This window comes from Scatophagus argus, chromosome 9 (genome assembly GCF_020382885.2).
Source record: "Scatophagus argus isolate fScaArg1 chromosome 9, fScaArg1.pri, whole genome shotgun sequence".
In the NCBI taxonomy this organism is placed as follows: Eukaryota; Metazoa; Chordata; class Actinopteri; family Scatophagidae; genus Scatophagus; species Scatophagus argus.
Genome location: NC_058501.1, coordinates 10877821 through 10903830, shown reverse-complemented (window position 1 = coordinate 10903830; position 26010 = coordinate 10877821). Strand labels below are relative to the sequence as shown.

The 26010-nt window shown below is 38.9% G+C and overlaps 1 protein-coding gene across 1 annotated transcript in view; it reads left to right on the top strand.

Annotated features, from left to right (window-relative positions):
* cdkal1 (CDK5 regulatory subunit associated protein 1-like 1) overlaps positions 1–26010 on the top strand; it is a 204867-nt gene that overhangs the window by 166454 nt on the left and 12403 nt on the right. The window contains exon 13 of the mRNA XM_046399649.1: positions 22367–22450. Within this exon, the coding sequence (XP_046255605.1) occupies positions 22367–22450 (84 nt within the window). The remainder of the gene's footprint in view (positions 1–22366; positions 22451–26010) is intronic.

Sequence of the window (26010 nt, the reverse complement as noted above, 5' to 3'; positions counted from 1 at the left end):
CGAGAAAGCACATATGAAATATCAAATGTACATCATCAGTATGTACCAGATTATTAGAGCTTGTCTACGATTCATGGATGATTGTGGGATGACACTAGGAACATGTTTGTGCAATTTACCACAGGTAGGTATTTATAATGAGAAGCCTGTCTACAGGTGTGCACCGCATTGTTATACACTTCCTTAGATACATATACTACATATATGCTTCCATAGATTCTGAGGTTTATGAGAATGCAATGTTTTAGAATTGAGTAAATTTTATAAATAAGACCATAGGACTGGAGTTTCTTAACTCAACATTTTTGTCCCTCAGGTTACCCTCTCTTTGCTTAATTAGCATATTAATTTAGCGTACATTTACATAATTTGCATAAAAACACTATCAGAAGCATAGCAGACTCCCGCACCCAGTTTAAATTAAAATGACCCAGACTTTTCTCTCTGTCTTTCTCTGTAGTCTCTTTCTCTATCATCTGTTTCTATCAGTCACATGTACAGTATTGCTGTCATATTGTTAAAATAAGTCCAGATTTGAAAAGCAGGAGTAGCACCCTGAGGGCTTGTCAGACAACTTGATGACATGATGTTTCTGTTCAAAGAAAGCATGGGGGAATCAAATGCTTAAAGGCCACCTGTATGTGTGTGTGTGTGTGTATTCTTAAACTTAGTCTGTAATTTCAAGAGTCTTTTCAACAGATAGTATAGTTTGAAGGCTATATTTCAATGATGTATAGAGCACCCGGTGCAAATTCACAGAGCGCGTTGCAAAAGAATAAAAAGAGGAGGAAGAAAAACAGCACTGCACTTCAGCTGGATGGCAATAGTTATTGTGGAATGTAGATCAGAATTAATATGTTTGCTTTTGTAAACACATGCTTGCATTATGTCAATAATAATCATTTTCAGTTAAAAGGATTTTTAAAGTTTTTGAAATGGAAAAATATGTATTGATCCATCATGAAATGTTGGCTGATTTGACAGCTAAAGTGGGTTTTTTTGTTTGTTTGTTTGATTATGCATCGCATTAACACTGATTTTTTTTTTTTTTTAAAAGAAAAAGTTCACGTGCTTTCAAAATGCGCAGAATCATTTCATGCTATAAATATGTTTACCCAGAAAAGTAAAGGAGAGGAAGAGGCGGAGAATGACTGTGGCCTTGTTTGAACAACATCACATGATAAATAATGAGACGACTATAAAAAGGAAATTCAGTCAGATGCCTGAATGTTTATTAGAACCAACCTACATGAAAGTTTTTTTGTCCCCCAATCCTTTGAGCCGTGTTGGATGCTTATAGCGTTCCAGTGACCTCCTCTTGACCCAACCTGTGAGTGTTGAAGCTAAAACATTGCTGATTCTGCCTGTATGCTGATGATTCACATGGCATGTGGCCCCAGTTCCCATAAATAATTTGCTTTTATTTCTACATACTGTGTCTGTATAGCATAATACATGTCTGTCTGTGTATGTGTTTCTCTCTTATGGACCTTGCACCTCCTCAAAGATTTAATGACTCGTTTATCAAGACGACCAGAGAGATGTAAAATAAAATGGGGAGAGATAAACATAGTCTACAGTTCATGTTGACTGCCACAGATGGAGAATGACAAAAGATAACAATGAAAGAGAGAAGAGACAGAAATAAAAAGAGAGGCAGACCAGTTCCAGTCATCTCCTCTCATGCAGAAGTGATGGGCTGCCTTGAGCGCAGTCTTTTCCAGGAACTCTAGCATAAACAAATTAAGTCAAAGTATCCCTGCAGCTCTTTGTGTGTGCATATCTGGAGATGTATGTGCTTCTTTTTTTGTATGTTCCTGAATCTGTGTCTTTTCAACCCCTCTATGTTTTGGGTTTTGTGTGTGAATCAGTGTGTGTATACTGTATGTGGTGTGTGTCACTATGTGTATGGTGGATGTGCCTTTGACACAAAGGCATGCCTCTCCATGCACATGTGTGCGAGTACTTAGTGCATTTTGACTGCCGTACTCCGAGGCAGTGTGTATACAAGTCACCGCAAGGCCACATTGTAATCACATTGTTTGGAGAGTGTTTTTCACCAGGACAACACATGTAGTGACAACAAGTCCTCAAGCTAGAGTTAAGCTGAGACACAGCCAGTGCATTTAATTTCCCATTGGCAACAACAGTATAGACTATAGGATAACTATGTGTCCTCTGATAAATGTGTAACCTTTTAGATATCTGGAACTAGCTGTTTGACAATTCAGAATAGTATAAAGGGCACTTATTTACTAACTCTGGGGTAAATTGTCAGTTGTGGTTGGCTTATGTTATTTAGCAGATAATGTAACTGAAGGTTGTTATTTGTGGAGGCGATAACTGTGCTTTTGGGCTTGTTTTGTTGGCTTGCTCTGTTTTTGTATCCAGTGTAGCGCATGCAAAATGTAAATAACCTTAGTTTGCTTGGGATATATTGACAACCAGTGATTCAGGCTGCTGTTGGGGATGTGTGGCTGATTTCTTTAATGTATCATATATGAAAGTGTATCCACAGCTCCTGCATTGTTGCTGAACTGCTGTTGCCATTTTGGCTCACTTTTGTATGCCATCGCATTTTACTATATGCATAACTTGTTCCCCTGTGTAAAATGAAAGATCTATGTATATAGATCAATGAATAGTGATGTAGCTGATTGTGCATCTGTGTAGCTTACTTATAAATGATTTACCACATTCACTATGGTAAAAGTGACTGCAATAGTATATGTGGGCACTACTTCATTGAAATTAAAAACTTTGAGTTTATCTGTTTGTTTGCATGGTTGTGTTATTTTTACTGTTATATCAGTCTCTTAACATACTGTGGAAAATATTTGCGTTTGTAAGGAGTTTATTATTGTATTATATGACAGGCACATGTTCCTTTTTTATTTTATTTATTGTGTGTGCTCCATCACATTTATTTTGTAGTTTTCAGGCCAAAACAAAAAGTCACCAGTTTGCCTGAAAATTATGTGATATGATAGCTTACTGCATTTCATGAGTAAATAACACTTTGCAGAGTGGTGCATGGGAGGCCTCAGGCCTTTATGGAGGACACAACTTGTTTATGTATCTAATGTACCGTGTGTGAGTGAATAACCTTCGCTGGCAAGTACGGCTAAATTGATAGTTGTGTGGCGGACTTGTGGAGGACAAAAGGCTGGTTTAATTAATCTAATGTAGTATCGAGTCATTTTCACTTGCTTTGACCTGTGCATGGGTATATGACTGTTGACATTAGAACCTGACAGCGTGTGCCCATTAGCAGATATGGTATATGGAGTTGTCAAAACTGCTGTAGGCTTTTATTGGTTACATACAGTAGGCTTGTTTATGTATAAAGTTCACCACAGGCTTGTATGTACATTGATATGTTTTTTTCCAGTGGCCATCAACAGATGTTAGTAGAAGCGAACATGGATTTGTTCAGACAAACAAGGTCACAGCATCAGCCTGTTAAGGCATTAACAGGTCATTTATACTGTTTTAAACCACTGTATGCAGTGAAAGTCAGCCATGCACACAGAGTTCCATATATATATATATATATATATTACGGAGAAATTGGATTACAAGTCTCCTTCATGGATTAACTTGCTGTGCATGTCTTGCTAACAACTGCTCTTATGTAGTTTACCCAACAGGGATATTCCATACAATATTCCTCATATCCTGGTGTGTCTCTGTCTCCAGAGCCTTTAAAGGTCATGGTGATTTTTCTTTTGACTTTAAGCCTCGGTGTAGGTTTTGTGTTAACTTGCAAAATGTTTTTCATTCCATTTTATCCATAGAGAAATAAGCTGATGTACTGATGTGATAAACTGTCAGCATAGCAGTTACCTAGTGATGTTCCTGCTCCGATCAGGATTTTTGGGGCAGATCACTTCATTATCTTTTATAGTTGTTACTAATGGCAGAATGCAAACACCATTAAAACAGTTCAAAAAAAGAATTAAGAAAAAGTAAAAAGGATTTGGTTAAAAAAAAAAGCCCTCCTATACCTTCTGACCGCAACTGCATTGTCCTTTTTTAAGTTGTATTTTATTGTCTCTTATTGTTGCTAATGTTGCGTCCGTTTTTATGGTTAATGATGTAAGGTGACCTTGAGTGTCTGGAAAGGGTCCTATAAATAAAATGCATTATTATCATTATCATTATTATTAAAACATATCTGTGTCTGTAAGTCCAAATTCAAAGTACTTTTACATCCAAACTGCACTCAGCTGAAGTACTCCAGTTGATGTGTGTACTGTGAACGTGTTGTGTTCTCACATTAAACTTCAGTTCACTGTTGTTTCACTGTTTTTAATCATCATACTCTGAACAGAAACTCTCAGACTTGCTGTGTGTTTAGCCCAGCTGGAAGTTCTTAGCTCCAATAGCTGTTAGCTCCCTTAGCAAAACACACCACAGGACTCTGCTGCTTACCAGCTTGTTGAGCATTGTAATGAAGCTACTGTCTTTATGAACTCCTGTGGTGAACTGGTAACACGTCTGTCATATCTGATCTGATATCTGAGATACCATTAGAGATTGTAATATTGTATTAGTTTTTATTTATTTTGCATTTGTAAAAGTGAAGTAATTTGATTGTGTGACTCTTTATGTAATGGGTCTGTGTTTTTGTTCAGGAAGATATTTTTGTATAGTGTGTGCTTGTTCATATATCTCTGTGTGTGTATGTATGTGTGTGTATTTGAGTTAATGAGTGCTGTAGCTCTAAGCGTCCGGTCTGTGTACAAATTAGCAGAGCCCTGTGTGCCAAACATAGAGGTGTGTGTATGTGTATGTGTGCGTGTTTGTCAGAGGTGATGAATATAGAGTGTCTAATTTTGGATGATCGTTCAAATTCTACTCAAGTGTGGCTTGTCACACACATGGATATACACTCACCACAGACACACACACACACACTCACATACAAACACAACACTGGCCATTTGATAGCCCTGCCACTCAGCCATATGCCACCCAAGGGCCTGGCATCTGCTGCGGCACAAACACACAGTTACAAAAGACACAAGCTGAAGTAATCACTTTTTCTGCATTGCACACAAATACATTTGCATACATGCACACACTCTATGAAGCACTACCTTTTTCCATTAGAAAAGCTCGCTCACAGTATTTAGACAGCAGACTGTGAACAACACTCACACCGGGCTGGCATACTCGGTCCTCTGTCCCTGTTTATTTAGACAAGAGATCAGAGCTTACTTTACACAAAATCATCTTCCAAACCATGCATTTATGGAGGCAATTCAAATGAAGTCCAACAGCTCAGGCACACACACATTTATGAACACATACAGAGTCACATTCATAATTATGTACACACAGAGACAGACAGGCTGGTATGATGCATATTCAAATGAAGTTAAAGCCATTTAGATCAGTCGTTATCTGCATTTGTGCCATTAGCCCACAATCAGGGTTTGCTCAGCCTGCCAACCTGCCCCCTGCATCATCTGCACACCACTTGCTGTCAGATGTGCATTTGGTATATCTGTGTTGGAAAATTCTCACTCATTCTTCCACTGCTTTCTTCACAGTTTGTGTCATGGTCATCACTACATGCGGCAACTACTAGCTGCTGTTACTACACATATCTCAGTGATTGTTAAAAGATGGAAAATACAGACAAATATGTGCTCCTTTAATATATAATTGTAAACATTATTATATCATTTGAAATAAAATGCATGTAAAGCATTATTAATTATAGATGCTCAACACTGTGTTTTTAAGTTTAGAAAGATACTGGCCCGTACCCCTCACACTGGTTTTGCCTGATTTCCCTCAACATGACACACACACACACACAAAAAAAAATACAAATGTACACACACACAAGTTGTTGCCAACTTAGGAACTTTACTCCTATATAGTCGAGTAGACACTAACGAGGTATTCCGACAATCCATTCAAACTGAGAAATATACACATATGAATTTAACTGTAATATAATTTTAAATTCAGTTCTTATATTGCTCAGAGAAAACTGTCTCTCCATCTCCTCTTGCTCAGTGTCCACACAGATAGAAGTGAGTTACTGTGATTATTTGTTGCTCTGAAACTTTCTTGTGAAAACATGGGAGAAGAACAGAGAGACAACACATTAAAATCACATACAGTCCTCATATTAGGTTCATGTTAAAACTTGGAAGAGAGCTATTTACACACAATAATTGGATACACATGAGCTTATTCAAACTCAGAATATATTACCAGTTAAATGTTAACTTTTGTGTATCCAATGCTGCATATGCTACTTGCATTCAAAATAAAAATGTGCATGCAGATCACTTTCTCTCTTTCGGGTTCAGCCTGAGGAATCGCACGTCTGTGCACACTCCTACTCACATTAGCCCTCGGTACAAAAGTCTGCGGTGAGAAGAAGCTCTGAAAGTGTGCCAGTTGTTTTTGACCTCCAGTAAGTAACTTCTTTGGAACAGTTAACTAAAACTAAGGCTGCGGCAGTCATTTTTCTGTATTTCTACCTCTCAATAATATGTAACACATTTACAGTTATAACCAGACTGCGATTTATTTGCTCCCATTACCTTGCAGTGCTGGCTTGGCTTCACTGTTGTTTGCTGCCTATTGTAATATTAGCTTTTTGAATTCAAATCACTGAGAGAAGCAATCAGGTACGCATTTGATAGTCCACCTGTGGTGTCCCCTTCAGGAGTTGAGAATTTTTTATTTTTTTTGTCCGCTCTTGAATACAGCTGTCACTGTAACCATTAATAGACACATGCTAAGCACGCTTGTTTGAAGTGGTTTAATAGGAAAAGCAAACATCATTCCTCTTGTGAGCAATTCGCGGGTTTTGCTAACGTGTGAACATTACTGGTCTTGACTGAGTGCTGAGGGATTGTGCTTTTTGTCCATCTGTCTGCTTTTGATGATTGTTGATTTGAATGGCACAGCTGTGTGCTAGCAGACTAGCCTCTTAAAGCTCTGTTTGATTACTACCTGCTCTCTTTGATTAATGTTCATTATGTGTGCGTGTGTATGTGTGTGTGTGTGTTTGTGCGCGCGCTCTCGGAGTCAATTCAACCTGATCCTTCCCCCAACACCCACCCCACCCACCCCCGCCCCACCATAAATCAATCAACACCATTGAAGTGCTAATACTGCCCCCTTTGTGAGCCATTTGCTCACTCAAGTCTCATCTTGCTGAAGCCAATTTGAATTTCACTGATGAAGATTTTGACTTGTCTGTTTGAATTTTTTTCCTTGACTTTTTTTGATATTTAAATGATTCTCCCTGTCATGTTTTCCTCTATGTAGGGCAGGATGGATGAGCTGTAATGAAAGATTAAAAAATTATTCAGTGAGCTAATGCAGTTGATTTCTTTCTGTTGGTTGATTGGTTGTTGCAGTGTTCCAGTATTACTCTGATGGAGATTTAGCATTTGAATTGCAAGCCAGAGTGATGTAAAGCATTATGTTAAATATCTAATATAATTATATATAATTTTAAAGCTTTAAATCTATGTGTGCTAAATTTAAATGAAACAGTAAGGCCAACTGCTAGATGATATTAAAGAAAAAAAGCCTTATAAAAAATCTCAAGTGTCTGGCCTGAGCATGTTTAAAACAGAAGTTAATTAAGTTAGAATCTGACAAGCAGCCCTGTGTGTGTGTGTGTGTGTGTGTGTGTGTGTGTGTGTGTGTGTGTGTGCATGCATGTCAGCTCTTTTTCATCCTTATAGCCTCTCCCTGCCTTTCTTTCTGTGTGGATTAGACAAATATGAGACATCTTCATTTATTCTCCCATGCTGTCCAGACCCCTTTGCTGTCTCTTTGACACATACATACATTCATATGAAAGCCTGCATATCATGCTGTAGTCGGCACTTTGGCCATGCATTGGCCAGTAAGCTCGCGTACGTCAGTGAGAGTTTGTGTCAGCTCTCATTGAGCCTGTGGCCACCAAACAGCCATAATATATTAATCTCCTCTCAACCTAGAAAGAATGGGATTTTTTTTTTCTTTTTGTTATGAAATTATATAATTATATAATTCATGCTATACTCCCACACTGTCCATATAACGGCTAATAAGGTCACACACAAGTCAGTGTTGGTTTGTTAACTCTTTCTGGCCCTGTGGCCAGCGAACACGCGCTACACGCACCCAATGCATTCATTTATATATATTTTTTCCATCCAGACTTTTCCCAGAATAAAGAAATTTCCAATGCAAACATTTATACTAAACACAGCAATTCAAATTCTGTCCAAATGTGTTTTGTAGCAGTTTATCAAACAACTGTTGACCAAACTGAATACTAACTTAAATACAATGTCTTTCACTTGCAGCTGGCATTGGATAAGATAGCTTAGCTCATAGTCCTAAACCTTAGCTTTATTACTGAACTAGATAAACACTCAAAGATGGCATCTGTTAATTCAAATGAGTTTTATGGACCTGATACATAAACGAAAGCAGTTAGTAGTTTCATAATCATCCACAGACAGTTCCTTGGGTTGTGGTGGTATCAATAATAACATCACTATTAACCACACAATAAATTTATAAGTCCTTACGCTCTTAATATCCGTAATAAAAATAACTTTAATCATAAAGCTAAAATATGAAATAGAAAACTAAATAAAGTGGTTAAATTCAGCCTCTTTTCTCTCGGTTTTTAGAAACAGCAGGCCCTTAAAAATGATGAACAATCTTTGATAGCAGCTGAAACTGAATCTTTTAGCATGAGAGATTTTTCAACTGTAGCATCCAGCCCTGACTATGGGGACACGTTTACTATCGTGGACCCCCGAAGTCACCCACTAAAAGGCCCATTTGGTCCTGGAATAACCCTGCTGTCCACTCACCATCTCGATCACTCACATAAACACAGTAGTGACATGCTGTTTTCATTATGCAGCGTTCACAATCCCTGTCTTGTTTTACTTAAAGAACATGCTCAATCTGTAATGCATTTATGTTGCTATGAGAGCATGCAACGGTTTAGGTAAAGATGCACAGCTTGTAACCTAGGCCTGACACTACTTTAATATTGCATTATATTCTGTTGACATCTGTATACTTGATGGGTTTGATTCACTGATAAAACAAGCTTTTAGGTTCTGCTTACATCAGCAAGATGACTCAAATGCATGCAGCACTTTCAGTGAAGTACAATGCATCCCATTGCACCCCATTTGTTGAAGTCATTGGTTTATGTTTGCTATTAAGTACAGTAGGATTAATAATGAAATATCCACTTTAAGATGTGACTCAACCCTTGAAAACTGGTTTTCTGGTAAATATATATATATATAATTTTAATTGTGATGCGTTGTGATTGTTGCCTCCTGGCTGACAACATATTTTTATTTATATATATTTTTAATTTTTGGGAAAATTAAGTGAAAATTAGGAAATCAAAGTACTTAAATTAAAGTATTTCACATATGTTTCATATGTTTCATATAAGAACTCAACACTTTATTTACATAGCAGTTAGGCACCACACAGTTGGTCCAAATGATTAACAGCACAGAGAGAAAAACAGAACATAAGAAAGAAGACAAACCCAGGGAAAACACTGTAGCCCTACCTGTCCGTTTAGTATATGTTGCTGGCATGTATATAATCTGTGGCTCTCACTGTCTCTTCTTGCTGAACTTGCTAGAATGGCCAAAATGCCTTTTTGGATGACATGCCTTTCAGCATACAGTATTTTTGCCATCTCAAGCTTGCTGTCTCCCTATAGGGAGCTATATTCTCTGGCTTTTTGCTTTCCTTTCTGTGTGACCTTTCATATGTACACATGATCTGTACTGTCAGTGCTTTCCAATCCAGTGCTCTTTTCATGCTGTGCTGTGTCTATACCAGTAATAGCTCAAGGCTTTGCAAAGTTAACTCTACAACTTTTCTCACTGCTGACTTCTCCCTGTGGGAAGTTAACATTTCATTGGTGTCCCTTTTCTTGCATCAAGTTCTCCTGTCAGCATTTTTATCATTTGGTCTCCTCTTTTTGCTCCGTGTAGCTGGACTAACCACAGGATGGCTGTGTCTCATGGTGGCTAATCTGATTTCCTGCCTTTTTTCCCTGGAGTAAATGCACTGTGTTTACTTCTGTATGTGTTTCTTTCACTCCTACTGACATTTTTCCCGGTGCAGTAATAAAGTCTGACTCTGCCTTTGTTATAATAAGCGCAAGTCTTTATCAAGTGTCATATCACTTCCCAGTAGTGGTGTAACAATGTTTTATTAACACCCACATCCATTCAAGCTATAAAACACATTAAAAGTGAGTTTTCTGATGTTCTCAAAGAACTTCACTTGTACCTCAGAGTCAAAAATTACAAATGATGACATCTAATTAAATTGCTTGTATGTTGGCTGTTTCCGCGTTTTTGTTGTTTATGAGTCCAGATTCCAACCTTTTCCTCTTGTCTGCCTCAACCCTTACTGCAGACCTTGCTACTCACCTGTGGTTACTGTCTAATGAAGCAAAAGTACAAAAGGAAAAAAAGAATGATTATGAGACTGCAAGAAGAAATCAAGTGCATGAAGGAAATCAAATCTTCCCTCTTATTTTTCTTCCTTCCTGCATGCCCTTGGCTCATCTGTTGTTTTCTTGTCCTTGGGTACCTGAGTGAGTCAGGGAGAGAAAATACAGCAGAGTACTTGACAGTCTGTCACTGCACCTCTTCAGAATGTACCATCAGTGGGACAGATGAAGAGTACACAAGCCTGCTGAGCCATACACACACACACACACACACACAGAATCGTTAGCCCATGAAGAGAATCAAAATGTTGAGTGTCCAAGAGCGAACAGTACAGCAAAGAACACCTTCAACCCTGTCAGTGTTCTGTATGAACAAGAGAGAGAAAGAGGTGCATCGTAATTGTAGACGAAGCCTACTGTGTGGTCCACAATGATAGTTATTAAGGGCTTCCTTGACATTGGTTGAAATGCTCTGTTGTCACCATTTTATTTTCTTGTTCAGTTGAGAAGAATGCTTTTGTGCTATGGACAAAAATGCAACAAACAAATGCCAGCCAGTGAAGAAAACTGTTTACTGTATTTTTGTATACTTGCTTTGACAAAAAAACTTTTTAACCGTATTATCATGTCCATGTGATGTATTTTTTATTTGTTACAAGACGTATCAAGAATGAAAACAGCAATCAGTGCCATAGCTGAGTATTTCTGCTTTGTAACCGCAGTTTACCAAGGACAGTCAGACAGCCAGGGTTTCATACATCGCATATCATATCTGGAGCTGGGGGTTTGGGGGGGTTGGGCTGTAGGGATTCAGGTGCAGCAGCTCCACACTTGGATGTAGGTAGAATGCTGCAGTAATTCATTGGAAAAAATACAGATGTAGCAATGATGTGCACATATCTAACTTGTAGTACAACAACGATGCTATGTATATCTGTGGTATTAGAAGGGGTAATGTTGATTAACTTAACATATAATACTATGTTAGCTGTACTAAATGCCTCCGGCGCTCCCGGATGTTTAACTTTAAAAGGTAGCTAACGTGACAGAGATGGTGTTCAAGACCAAGGTTTATCTAACATTCTGCAACACATTCTTAGCTGCATGACAATGTAATCAGGCCCAAGGCTCTAGTTATTTATAACTGTTAGGTTTCCAGCATTGTAAGGAGGAATACTGCTCTGATGGGACTTCAGCGACTATGTATAATTAACTACTATTCATCTTCATTCAGAATTGGTTTCCTGTTCGAACATGTATGGCTGAAATACTCCTCTATTATCGGCTGCCACTGTGTACTATACAACCACATATACACTAATAATGGCAAAACAGAAAATAAGCAGGAGTTTATGTGCTAGATGAGCGGAGTTGAGGTGAGGTGAGCAGCGGAGTTGTGGGTGGAGATAGAGGCGGAGACAATTTGCCTATTCATAGAGCCGCTTGCTAAATGAAGGCCAAGTGTTACATCTAAGCAGTTTAAAGGAGTGAAGGGATTTTTTTCATGCAAAATTTTCATTTTGTCCTGGTAGCTAAACATGCTACCTAGGGGTGTTTTCACACCTGGTCCCTTTCAGCCATCCAAAAGAACTCAGAGCGATTAGTGAGCATTTTTTATGCATATGTGAACAAACAAACTGAGACCACCGGTGGTCTCATTTCAATTGAAGTCCATGGAACGGTTCGCTTAACCTGTACATTGTGCACAAAAAACCTGCCCATCCTCGCCACATTCTGCAGAAGCACCATAGAGAGCCTTTTGACCAGCTGCATCGCTGTGTGGCGTGGAGGCTGCAGTGCCTCTGACTGGAAGAACACGAGGAGAGTGGTGAGGACAACAGAGAAAGTCATTGGGACTTCTCTTACCTCCATTCAGGACATTGCACCCAAGCGTTGCATGTCCCATGCCAGAAACATTATCAGTGACTCTTCACACCCCCACCATGGACTGTTCTCCCTGCTAGCCTCTGGAAGGAGGTTTCGCAGCATTTGTTGCGGAACCACCAGGTTCTGTAACAGCTTTTTCCCCCAGGTCATAAGACTGCTCAACTCTAAATGAATACAAAATGAGTAAATGAATAATCCATTTCTTTTGCACTACTGTTAACTAGACCACTTTTACTACTGCACTTTACAGTATATATATTTTTTTATATATATACTTTTATATATTTGAAATTTTATTTATTTTAATTCTGTGCTGAGCCAAACTGCGATGAAATTTCGTTGTGTGTACACTGTGTAAGTCTATAAAGCACTGACGATTTTCTTCACCTTCTTCTTCTTCTTTCTCTGAAAAGAAAGAGGACAGAGGCCTCATGAGAGCTGAAGAGGACCAAAAAGAGAACTGGGCCCTCTTTCACATAAACTTGCAATGTGAAAGCATAAAGAACTGAGTCCCTTCTCAGTTAGTTCATTTTTTGGTCCACTTTAAGGGGACTGAGTTTGGTTTGTTTGAAGAGGACTATATGTGGAAACACCCTTATTGTCTGCATTGTAAACGGCACTTTTTTTTTCTTTTTCTTTTTTTTTGGATGTTTGTTTGTTTTGTTGTTGTTGTTTGCATTTAAATGTACACCCACTTTCTACTTTTAACCTTGGAAAGGGACTAATGGACTAATGCTGCTTTTTTATGCTTCTTTAAGCAGCTCACACAGTTTTCTGTATTATCAGTTTGCAACCAAATTTCCAATCACTTTTATCACCTTTGCATTTGAATTTGCACGATTGCTAAAAGTCACAAAAATAGAAGCAAGGAGACGGAGATAGAACATTAAAGGTCATGAGCTGGCTTTTAACCCAATCAGGAATTAGGAGTCCTCGCCTTATCCCACAGAGCCACCAGGATGGCCTTGTAGCTCATGTTTTTTTCTCTCTTATCAAAACACATACATACATTTTTCTCGTTCTAATAGGACGACTGGAGGGCTAGCCTTGAACAGCAATCAGACATGTTCGCTAGATAGGGGGTCCTATGCATGAGTGATTTGTTGTGTCTTCAGGTGTGGCCTCCAGTGATAATCATAATCATACTGCTGTTGCCAAGGCATTAGTTTCAGCTGCAATTATAGATTAATGTGGATGTATAGATGTGTGCATTTTGTTACTCCCTCTTCCTCTGTCTGTCTCTGTCTCTCGCCCTCTTGCACACACACAAACACACACACACACACACAACTTACACACGCCAAGGCCTCCAGGCCCATGGGGACATAACGGACAATCAGCCCGACAATCACAGCTGAGCTCTGATTGATGCTGCAGTTGCCAACACACACAATTTCAGATACATAGACGCTGTAATGCTCTGGACTTGGACCTCCCAACACACACACACACACGCACATACACACACACTGTCGAACGAGCTGCTCAGTGGATGAATAAATAAGGGAGTATGGAATGTTTTTAAAATCACTGTGGCTTATATCAGCTAGAACCATTGCTGCAGAGGAAAGAAATGCATGCTCAGTACTTAGCAGTATAGAACCTGGTGTTAGAAGATGAACTGGTTTAGGCCAAAGGGGTATTAGTTACATGGCCTGCCAAGAGGTGAGATCTGCCATATCTCCTATAATGAAAGCTGGCATTCATGCATTGAATATTTAATATATTTATTATAGTAATTGATGCAAAACATTTTTTTTCTGTCTAAATAGTTTCTTCATGATGCTCCTGAAGTTTTGTTTTAGGGAATGATTTTGTATGGCCATGTGTATACGCTCTTTTTGTTTGTGAGATTGTGTCCCTGTGTGTGTGTGTGTGTGAGAGAGAGAGAGAGAGAGAGAGATCATGTGCTTTCGCAACTGATGTTTCTGAGGCTTTCAATTTGTATTTTGTGCCATGTCTTTGTTTTGATGTAATTCATTCCAGCATCTTAGACACTAAACAGCCTACGGGCTACTGTCACAGTCCTGTGTGTGTGTGGGTGTGTGTGTGTGTGTGTGTGTGTGTGTTGTGTGAGGGAGACATCTGTCTATCTCCTCTGACAAACTAGATCTGTCACCCTCTTTTCTCTTTTCTGCCGGTTAGCTGAAATTGATGAGGCAATCAAGTGTATATGTGTCTGATGGTGCATAGTTTTATGTGTGTGTGTGTAACCACATACCAATATGCAGTATGTTTTGTGTAGATGTAGCACGTGTGTATTGTCAAGGAGGAGCACATCACGCTGTCACATAATATTAGGATCTTCAGGTCCATGTTTCAAAAATGGAAAAACATAAAGTAGTATAGTTTTATTACTAGAACTCCTCACCCCATGCTGAAACCTTTCTGTTCGTCTCTGCTTGTGTTTGCTATTTCTCCCTCTTCATCTTCTCTTTGTAGAACTTGATCTTTTTCATTCATTCATTCATTCATTTTTGCTGTTATCTGCAGTGTGTTCTGTCCATCTTTACACATTACAGTATTTGTACAGTGACACATTTCTGTTCGCTGTCGCTCTGTACTTCAGCACATTAGATCTAAGTCTGCACAAGTGTGAAGTGCTGATCGCTCTACTTTTTTTTACCTGACAGTTTTACATGTGTATTGGATTAACAATAAAGCAAGTGTAACCCTGATATTACAACAAGCGTCACTTTCCAAATACTTACATTGTAGGTTTTCGAGTATGTAGTTTAATACCATTCTCTGGAGTTGTTCACTGCTGAGTCTATGGAATGCTGTTCAGTTATTTCATTGTTGTATGTTAAGATAAGATAAGATAATCCTTTATTAGTCCCATAACTGGGAAATTACAGTGTTACAGGATATAGAAGGGTACAAAGCATGCAGGGATAAGGGAAGGATGTTAAGAGCCACAAATCTACTATACCGGGTTGACCTACAGAAAAATACCTTTTTTAATCACTCTTAAAATCCTTGCTGTGAAACTTCTGGAAGTTCCTTGTTTGATCAAGTGTGCCCTCAGCGTTGATGAAAACCAAACACAGGGAATGTGTAAGAGCACCTTGAAGTCACAAGCTGTACCAGGATATCAGAGTGCTTTTACGGCTAACACTGAAAGGTGTCGTTTGCAGCGTTTGTTTGCTAACTTCTTATACTGTATTTCCATTGTGAACTTGCGTGCTTCTCTCCCCTTGCCGTCATCGTTCGTGTACTTGCATTTGTCACGTTTAATGTCTTACTTTTGCTTTCTTAGAATCAGCAGCACACCCTTTTTTAAGTATAACTATTTATGTTTTTCTTTTTCTGTGTGTGTGTATGAGAGAGAGAGAGAGAGCGTGAAGAGAGTGAATGGAATGTGTGTGAGTGTAAGCCATAGTCTGGCGAGCTTGTGAAGGCTGCAGAGGGCCTGGAGGGGGTTGTAGATTTGATGCAGGTGCACTGTGTTCTGTTCTGGCAAAAACTCTCACATTTCACCAGACCTGTTCAGAGAGAGGGTGGGGCTGGCTACGAGAGCCAAGAAAGCATTAGAAGTTTAGTGCTTAGCCTCAAGACACACACACACACACTCAAACAACTAGTGAGGTTGCACCCAGTGTGTATTCACAGAGGTATATCAAGATAATTGCTATTAAACTAGCCTAAAGAGATGCTTGCTGTAGAGGTGTGTCAGGTCTTTGTCTGTCTGTGTGCACAAGAGTCCCTTCATCACACTAATAAAGTTTCAATTTTGGCTGTCTTGCTCAATATCTTACCTTCCTTTAGCCCCCGCCTCCTCCAGGAAAAACCACACACACATACACAAGGCTGAATTAAAGCCAAAGCATATGTTGTACATCATTCATCTTCTGTCATTCCATAATAATGCATCCTCTCTTTGGTTGCAATTTGTCTCATCTAATTCTATCACAAACTTTATTGTTGTGGTGTCTGTCGCAGGTCCTTTCTGTTCCTGACTTCCTGTGATTATTGAGGTTTAATATTTCACACAGATAATAGCCAGGTCATTGATTCAAATCTGTGAGTACTTTGAGGTCCCATGAAATAGAAAAAAAAAGTTTTTTACCCTTATATTTTATTCAACTAGATGTGTTTTTATTAAACAATACTATACAACTATTGAACTAACTCATATTCACCAGAAAATTAAAAGCCTTGAAAAATTAAAAAAACAAGAAAAAGAAAAAAGAGTTGTGGCTTGACGCTTTGGCTGGAGAGTTTTGTAGATCGGTGTTTTAGTGTGCTATGTTAGAAGGCAATATTAAAATAATTGAAAATACACAGTAAGTGTGCCCTCACAAACCAGGAAACAGCAATAGATTTGTTTTTGTGTTATTCTCACATTCTAATGTGTTTGAATGTTTTTCTTGCATTCAGGTGTGTCATGGTTGCAGATCCACAGTATTTACATGAATACACTCCCTTGCCTTTAGTTTCAGGTTGGTGGATTAAATAACAAACATTGGGTTTTAGTTTAGCATGCAGTCTCTCTCTCTTTGTCTGTCAAACACACGGATCCCTGCACACACTCGCTGCACTATATCAGTTGATAAAGATGCTGTGTGCCTTTCATCAGCACTTCATGACTGTCGTCCTCCACTTGTCTTCTGGTCAGGAGTGTTTGTGTCTGGGTCTGGTCCTGGCTCAAGGACTTGCAAACTTCCTTTTCTTCCCTCATTGATTGCTTTCTTTTACAACTGAAATGTCTAACCCAGTGCTTCCCGATGTGTACTTCGCTTTTTAGAGCATAAAGCCATCAATTACAGTATTTCAATGTATTCTTTACACTTGTGTAATCAATGTTTCAGACACCTGATATTAACCAGACTTCATGAGTGTTCTTTATCGTAGTCTTTTTTAGTCTTTTTTTGTTTTATCCGACTTTCAAGTGGTCACCAGTAAATCAAACTTCACCAGTAGTTTGACAGTTTGACAGATTTTTGGAGCCAGTCATATCAGATTGTAAACTCGGTGGCAGCGTGTAACGTGGCTTTCCTTTCTTTACTGCAGCCAGATAGATGGTGAGTCATCCTACTGGCTGCCAAAGTGCGGATTTCCTCTTGCGTATTAGAATGTAAATGTAATGTAGGTGTGTGAACATAAAATAGTTAGGCGAGAGCGCTTTGTAGAGACTTTGAAATAAAATTTAAAAACTACTCAGAGAAAGTTTTAGCATTTGAGGAGGTTATCGAGTTAATTACAAAATGTTCTCCTTTTTAATTCCGTTAATCATTCAGTCTATATGTTGTCATCCTGTATGTCTACTGCACTCTGTCCACCTTCTTATATTGTTAGAGTTTGTAAGTTTGCTTTGTAAAACATTAGCGCTCAGGCCCCGTTTCAAGTCATTCATTTGTTTAACTTTGATCTTTGCTGATTTTACATTTGTCCTCATGAACATTTAACCAAAGCCACCCTTAATCCTTTGTATTTGTGGCAAACACTGCTAAGTTTTAGTCTCTTTTACTTAGCTTTGACTTTGAGGGTAAAGCAAAATACCCAACCCTTTCAAGCAGCTTGTGTGAAGTGAACCTCCACAAGATCAGAGATCCTGTTAGTTCACTCACTCCAATGATTAGCAGGCAACAAAGCAAAACCTCTTTTTACAAGGGACTAAAGAAGGCCGTGTAGTAACAGTGTTTGTGATTTTGGCATTTGGGAGCAAGAAGGCATATCATACACCAACATCTTTCTTTGTGCATATAGGCATGTTTGCGTGATCAGAGTGAAAGTCTAAACTCTGTGTATAAATCCAACAGGGGTGGATAATGAGTTCAAGAGATAGATGAAGAAATGAAAATGAGTGCAGATGAAAAACAAGTCATGCATAAATGTACTATGTGTAGGAGAATGGTGTAAAGCTTTGGTATTGCATAAGCCTGAAAGTCACATCTTGGGGCACAGTTCACACGCAGATGTGTATTGTTCTAAAGTTGTTGAGAATTGCACTAATGATTGAAGCTGAAACAGTTGGGGGCAATGCAATCTCCACAAATAAAAGTACTTTGATCACAAAACAGGAGGATGCAAGGCAAAAATTACATTTTGTTTCCCTTGGAGTCATAGTTAAGACAGCTTTCCTTTACATACTGCTTATGTCAAATAAATGTTACTACTGACTGAAGTGGATTTAAATTCGATTTTTCTGTAAGTTATACGTCACCTTTACCTGTCTTTTTTTTTTTTTCAGTATTCTCACTGCAGTACTGTAATACAACCTGTTTTTATGCGTCTGGTCTGGCGATAGCCATGGCTGGAGGCACCACTTCAAGTAGTCCATACAACCATCTCATTCTCCTGAGCACGTTATCTCAGGATCACCTTGAGGGAATTCAGATTTTTTTTTCACAAATATCCATTAGGATCAAGATGAACTAATTCAATTTTGATGGTCAAAGGTCACTGTGACCTCGCAACATGTTCTTAGCTGAAGAATTCATGCAATGATTAGGACAAATTTCACAAAAATGGGATAAAATGACAACTGATGACATTTTATATCCAAGGGTGAAGTTAACCTGTGACATCATTATATTTTGCAAAAACACTTTTTCTGGCCATTATTCAACACTATAACTCAGGTTGTGACCATATTTCACATTTGGTCAAATACTGAATTAGTGACACTATTTTTGAGTGTCTGCCTTGAAACAATGGATCTTCTCTCAGATTGAAGGTGTTTGTGAAGTATCTTGGTTTTAGAATTTGCAGCTTTTTTGCAGAAGCATCCTTATTTAAAGCATTGTTGATGATTTCAAGCTTTAGTCACTGTGTATATTTTATGAGTCTGATCAGACATAGGTGTAAGCTTGAACTTGACTGGTGCACAGAGGCATATAACCGCGAGGTCATAATTCTAGTTAGTCTTTATTTGTTGTTTGTGCCCTTTGACACCGACTGTTAGCTCCTTATAATTAATCCCATACAACAGTCTGGCTGCTTTTCAGCCTGGTTAGACAGATAATCCAGTTGCATAGTAAAAAAGGCTCAGATTTTGGATGATGTTCGAGTAAATTGCGCTTTTATTTGTGACGCAGATAAAAATGTTGATTACAATTCAAAGCCACAGTTGTCTCATTATCTATGTTATGATGTGGATTAATTATCAATTAAACTCAAGATCCCGCAAATCTGTGGCGGATCTTCTGTGTATCATGGGACGTTATTCTCAGGATGGGGAAGTGAGTACACTGCGCAAAGGCACGTACATACACTCCCGCAATGTTTGGTATTTTGTGACGTTCTTCGACAGATGGAGAAAATTCAAATCTAAATGCAGATCCTCACATATGCAGATATGCAAGACCATCAGTCACTTAAGCAAAGACAAAACCATACGCACCACTGAGCTGCGTGCAGCTCATCGACTCTCCATTCACAGAGCTTGCTGCATTTTCGCATGCATCTTTGTCTGTTCATGCAGGATCATCTTATTATCCACAGTTCATCGTCATATTAGGATATACCTTAATCCCAGATTATTGATCCTTAGTGCTTGTTTAGGCGTGGATTAGATTTTAAGGCAGGTAGATTCATAGAGATTCACATCATACACAACTAGCTTCCAGTTCCTTCAGCAATTTCTCATCTCGACCACAGTGGAAGACTGGAAACGAAACTAAAATCTCAAGAGGCTTTGGTAAGGTGGATTTCTCTCTTGCACAGTGTGAGTGACTCAGGCAGACAATGCTGTTCCCTAGTTTTTAAAAACAGGAGCCCTCTGTAAGGAAATGTTTTATTTTTGTCTACAAACATGGAAACATGAGAATAAATCAAAACAAATTACAAGGTACATTCATAGTGGATAGGTAAAACTAATTATGTTGATTAGTCAGAAAGTGATGATAAACTGTGACAGATTATTAAAAGACAACCTCTCTCTATTTTAAGCAATTTAAAAGACAAAGATCAACATTTTTTTCCTGAGATATATATTCACAACATAGTGAAAATAGTTGTCTTGTGTTGTGCTCACAGCAGAGACATCTGTATCTAGTCTTAAGGAGGAAACAAAAGGCCCAAATCAAATGTTCGCCATCCAGTAATAATGTTCAGGGGTTCGTTTTTTTTTTTTCTTTGCTCTGTTTGCCGGAAGCAGTGATTTATTTGGTCTCTTTTTAAGTCTGTCAGCATGCCTGTGCAGGTGCTGTCTGTATTAGAACACACACATACACACACACACACACGCACACAGTAAAATCAGTGAAAAAAGAAATGAGAAAAGGATGAGAGGGAGTTAGTGGAAGGAAAAGAGGTATGAACAACAAAGAAAATGTTCAAAGGTAAGAGAGAGGGATGGGGAGGATGGGGATGAGGGAAGAAAAGAGCACAGAAGTCTGGTGTCTGCAAAAACTGGAAACACCCTGAGCAATGTGTCAGAGCCATAACTTCTGAGCTTATGACACGTTGCTAAGGAAATGATCAGTCAGCACAGTTTTACAGTGCAGGGTTCATCACTGACAGAGTCGAAATACAAATACTGCCCGCTAAGCCTACAGGACGCTCTCTTTCCAGCATTTCCTTTTCATTTGAAACCCAGGTGGTTTGTGCTCTGCACCGCTGTTTCCTAAATTACTGGCTGGGATCTAAACTTTCTGTGCCACTAAATCAGAATGCCATGGCAAAACAGATCTGACTTTCAAGCACTGTCAAATAGTTGTAATAAATGAATCTTTCATTGAGATATTCATTTAAGAGGGACAAGTGAGGAGAGATATGATCGGAGGGTCACCGGTTCGATTCCCCCACCGGACGGGCAGGAAAAATTTGGGTGTGGTGGAGTGATTAATGCGAAAAATGCTCAATGCCCCCCCCTTCATTAGCCGGCTGATGTGCCCTTGAGCAAGACACTTAACCCCCCCAATATGCCCCCCGGGCGCTTGATGCTGCCCACTGCTCCTGTGTGTGTTTCACTGCATGTAATTTGCCGGGTGTTGCATGTGTGTGTTCAACTAAGGATGGGATAAATGCAGTAGTCAAATTCAGTATGTGTGTATGTACTTCTGTGTAAGTCAAGTTTTTTTTTTTTTTTCCGTGTCTGAAGTACTTTAAACTAAGTTCTCCTCTCAACTTTCTCTTCCTTTGAATCAATCACCTTTTTGCAAGAGAAAAATATATTTTCTGTCATTATGTCCCTTACTATATTTCTTTATCGGGAGGCCCTGTTGTAGTATTTGATTTTCTGATGTCCTGAATAGGCTGTTTTCTGTAGGCATGTTGAAATCTCATGTGTGTTTTTTCTCTTATTCACTTTCCTTTTTTGAGTTTAATAGTACTTACTATCTTCTCAGCCAAAGCACTAAAACTGAAGTGGCTCGGGAACCTTGAGATTGTAATTAAATTGTGAACATGAAAGCCCAAAACTTTGATTGAATTGAGATCTTGATGAATAGAAGCATATTGTAAGACCAAGGCAGCTTATTCGAGTTGAATTAAAAGTGACAAGATACACAGCCCTTGTACATATCCTGTGTGACCAATTCTAACATGTACAGTTGATCTTTAAGCATATCTACTATAAGTAAACTAAGATAAGCACCTAACAATTCTTTCATCAAATTTGAAATCTTACAAATGACACAAATATACAAATTACTTACCACTTTAAGTGAGTAAGTACCCTTTCTGACACAAAAGCACATCAGTGGTGAGGAAAAAAACAGTCAAAGTCATTGTTGATCAGTGCAGTGGGACTGAACCAACCAGAAGGAGATGCAGAGATTAAAAAAGAAAACAGAGGTGAGATTGAGAAGGAGCATATGGCTGAGGACAAAGACAACACGCAGATAGCCGCATGTACAGATGAACACATTCGCACAAGTGTTGCATAGAATATCGATGCTTCATTAGTTCATAAACTTGTTGGTATAATCTGTCACAGTTTATCATCACTTTCTGACTAATCAACATAATTTGGTTGATCTCTGGTATACACGTACACACATACAGCTTCTTGACTGTTTTCTCTATCTTTCTCACCGTCTCTCTGTGTAGATAGGGGAGAGACAACATGTGTTGGTCACGGAGGAGTCATTTGATGCCCAATACTACGTGGCTCACAACAAGTTCTACGAACAGGTAAGACAATTTTCAAAGTTTATTAACAAGCAACTAAGACAAATATCCAGCAGATGTGGCTCTCAGAACCTCATTTTTATATTGTGGGTTATGTGGACAGCCGCTATTTTTGTCACAGCAATTTAAAATACAGTGCATTAAAGCTATAATATAAAGAAACTTATGGTACTACATTGAAAAATAACCTTAGTTTTGAGAGTGTATTATATTTACTTTGCATATTTATCTTAAGAGATAATTTTATAATATTTTGTCTTACAGCCTTTAATGATCAGCCTTACAGTGTAGCTGGCTTGTATGGCTAACATTGTCCACGCAGGATGTTTGGATGATGACTGAATCCTAAAATAGTTTACTTGGCACACTCCATCCACATCGAAAACATGCAGTGAAAAAGCTGTCAATTAATCTGCATTCATTTTTATGATTTTTTTTTCCATATGTGGAGCTAATCCAACCCTTCCTCATTTTCACACTTAGTAAATAAGATCAGAAGCTTTGCTTTGCATGCCACAGCAGGTATCAGAAGCTTAAGCTTGTATTGACTAAAGTAGGTTAGCTATAATATCACAGACGCTCACAAACACACACACACACACCCTGCGGCGGTCATGAGAGCATTTGGCGACTGATAGCGGCAGTACTTTTTACTTTTTTACTTTACTGTACTAGCATTAAGGTCAGCCCTAAAGACATGAACATTCCATCCTACACACACACACACACACACACACACACACACACACACACACTTGCGTGGCTTCAAAGACCTTCTCTCAACCTGTGAAAAATTCACTTTAAAACATCTTCAAATAAATCAATTTCCTCCTGCTTTAACCATCATCAGAAACATGTTTGAAGTTATGCTTTTTATTAGCAGAGAGGGCAGGGGATGATAATTTTTCCTCCACTACCACTCCTCCCCTCCCTTCCTCCTCCTCCTCTGCACCTCCTTCTGGGGGCTATAGGCTTAAGTTACAAGTGTCACTCAGTTCATGTGTGTGTTGTTCGAGCACGCACTCCTTCATGCATTTGTGTGTCTGCAGGCATGTGTGTCATGTGTGTCAGTTCGCTGTACTCAAGAGGAGAGCACATTGAGATGTTTGATGTTTTTCTCAGTCCATTTTTTTTAACATTATATATTTGGCATGTACTCCTAAATCATTCTCTGACTTGAATAAACGAACCTAAAAGCACTATGTACCAATATGTTCTGAATTTGTTCCCTCAAGGAATACATTCCTATGTCATGTATACTGTACGTACACATGACACACAGACACATACGGTACATACACTTTAGGTTGTATCCACATCACAGAGGTCTGACAGTCAAAGTCATGTTTTGAGAACCGTCTGTCATTCTTCCTCACTTGTGTATATATGTGATTATTCTAAGAATTCTTACTTATTATTCTTTATTTATTATACTCTTTACTATTTATTTTCACATTTTAAACTTAAACTCACCAGTTCTTCACTCTGGATAGCCACTTCCTATTGACTTAATAAAAAAGGAGGAATTTAGAGAAAGTACAGTGTGTGTGTGTGTGTGTGCACACGCATGCGCATGTGTGAGAAAGGGAGAGAGAGAGAGAGAAAAGCAAAACATAGAGCAGTTCAGCTGGGGGATACTGGGTAGTTGAGAGAGAAAAATATGGAGAGGTCAAGGGTCAGGAAAGGAGTGAAAAGACTAGTGCAAGTAAAGAAATAGACAGAAAGCGGTGGAGAGGCAGGGTGGCTGGAGGGACAAGGGGAATAAGGTAGTGAGAGGTGTGAATGTGAACAAATGGCCTAGTTTCACTTTTACACCATCAGATGGATGTCTATCCTGATGGGTATAATAGGTACATAACCCACCTGTGTGTCTGTGTGAGAGAGAGAGAGAGAAACTGAGGAAGCGTCGGGGGGGAGAGGGATGAAATCAGACAAGGTCTTTCATCAATTAATCACCCTGTAATGGGCCTCAAATAGGCCCCTCACACACAAACACACGCTCACCCTCACCCACCTGTCCCACAGCCATGCTGCTTTACCTCTTTGCTCCCAGCCAGGTTTGCTTCTCATACACACACACCCTCACAGTGGTCAGAGTGTCTAGCAGCAGGTGTGTTGAGGAGGCAGGTGTAGCGCTGGCTGTGTGGCTGTCTCGCCTATTCTCCATCTCCTATCATATTCCACCGGCTGGATAAAGACTGACAGATTAACACTGAGCCAGGCTAACTCCCGCCATCAGAGCAGCAACACTCCCTCCACCACTTCACATGCTTTTCTCTGCCTGGTCAGTAGCTTAGCCCTGCAGAGTTGTGTAATGGTTAGACAGACCACCAGATGATCTGAGTCAGCATGCAGCACTGCTGAAGTGTAAGACATTGAGTCCCCAGCAGTTCCAAGGTTGCTGGACTGCTGCTGATGATAGCCTCTGATCTTCACATGGAAAGAGGCAAGCAAAAAGATATCCCAAGTTCAATAAATTATCATATTATCATTATTCTAAATTATTATACATTATCTTTAATCCTGTCTATTGTAATTTGTGTTTCCTAAGGAAATTGACAGTGCAGTGTCATATAGATTATCAGATTACCCAGAAAGGATAATATAACTTAAAGTATGCTGAAGTGATGGGTCATATACAGAGAGCCTTTTGCAGTTGCTTGAGGAATATAACATATCATAAGATGTTTACAAAGAAAACCGTCATGATTAAGCCAAGCTTTTATGACTACAGGTTTAAATCTGGTGAATAGTCACAACACCACTCATTCTTTTGGTGTTTACCAGAGATATTAAATATGAAACAAAGAGCTGAAGAAAAGAAAGTAAATCAAGACTCAAACTGAACAACATACGTCGTTGTCAATCTGTCAACTTTGTGATTAGTTTGAAAATTGTTTTCAAAGGAAAAGAATTTGCATAAGATCTTTATTTACAACGGTAAATCGTTGAGAACAAATTCCATTTCACAGTAAGCCGTAATTACAACTCTTTGTTTTCTCTTCCTTCCTGCTGTGATCAGCCGAGATTTATAGTTGGCATGGTGAAATAATAAGACAAACCAGCAAATCCCTCTGGTTTATCCCACAGCTGTTGCCATAGTTTTTGACCTTGAGAGATTCCATATATGCTACTGAACTCACTCAGCAGGCAGGGACTAGCTAGATAACAATGTGGGGACATTGGGGGAAACCGTTAAGAGCAGAAGTTAATTTAGAAAGAAATTAACACATTGTTGATGACAGTGATATAGGGCTTCATTTCTAGGTGAATGACAGCAAGTTTCTGAACTTATCTTGCTGAAATGTATTCTCTGAAAGACACAATACGCTTATCCAACATAATGTCCTCATTTTCACTCTATAGTTAATTAATTAATTATCTTATTTTATATTTGCTTTCCTTTGAAGTTTTGTCAGTATGCTGTGGTTTCTCTGGTACATTATACAGACAAAAGTATCCAGACCCACCTCTTCATGGGGTCAAATGTTAAGTGAATAATGGCTCATTGTGGTTCCTTTTCAAGGTTTTGATTTGCAGTGGCACCAGTTGTGATGTGTTGC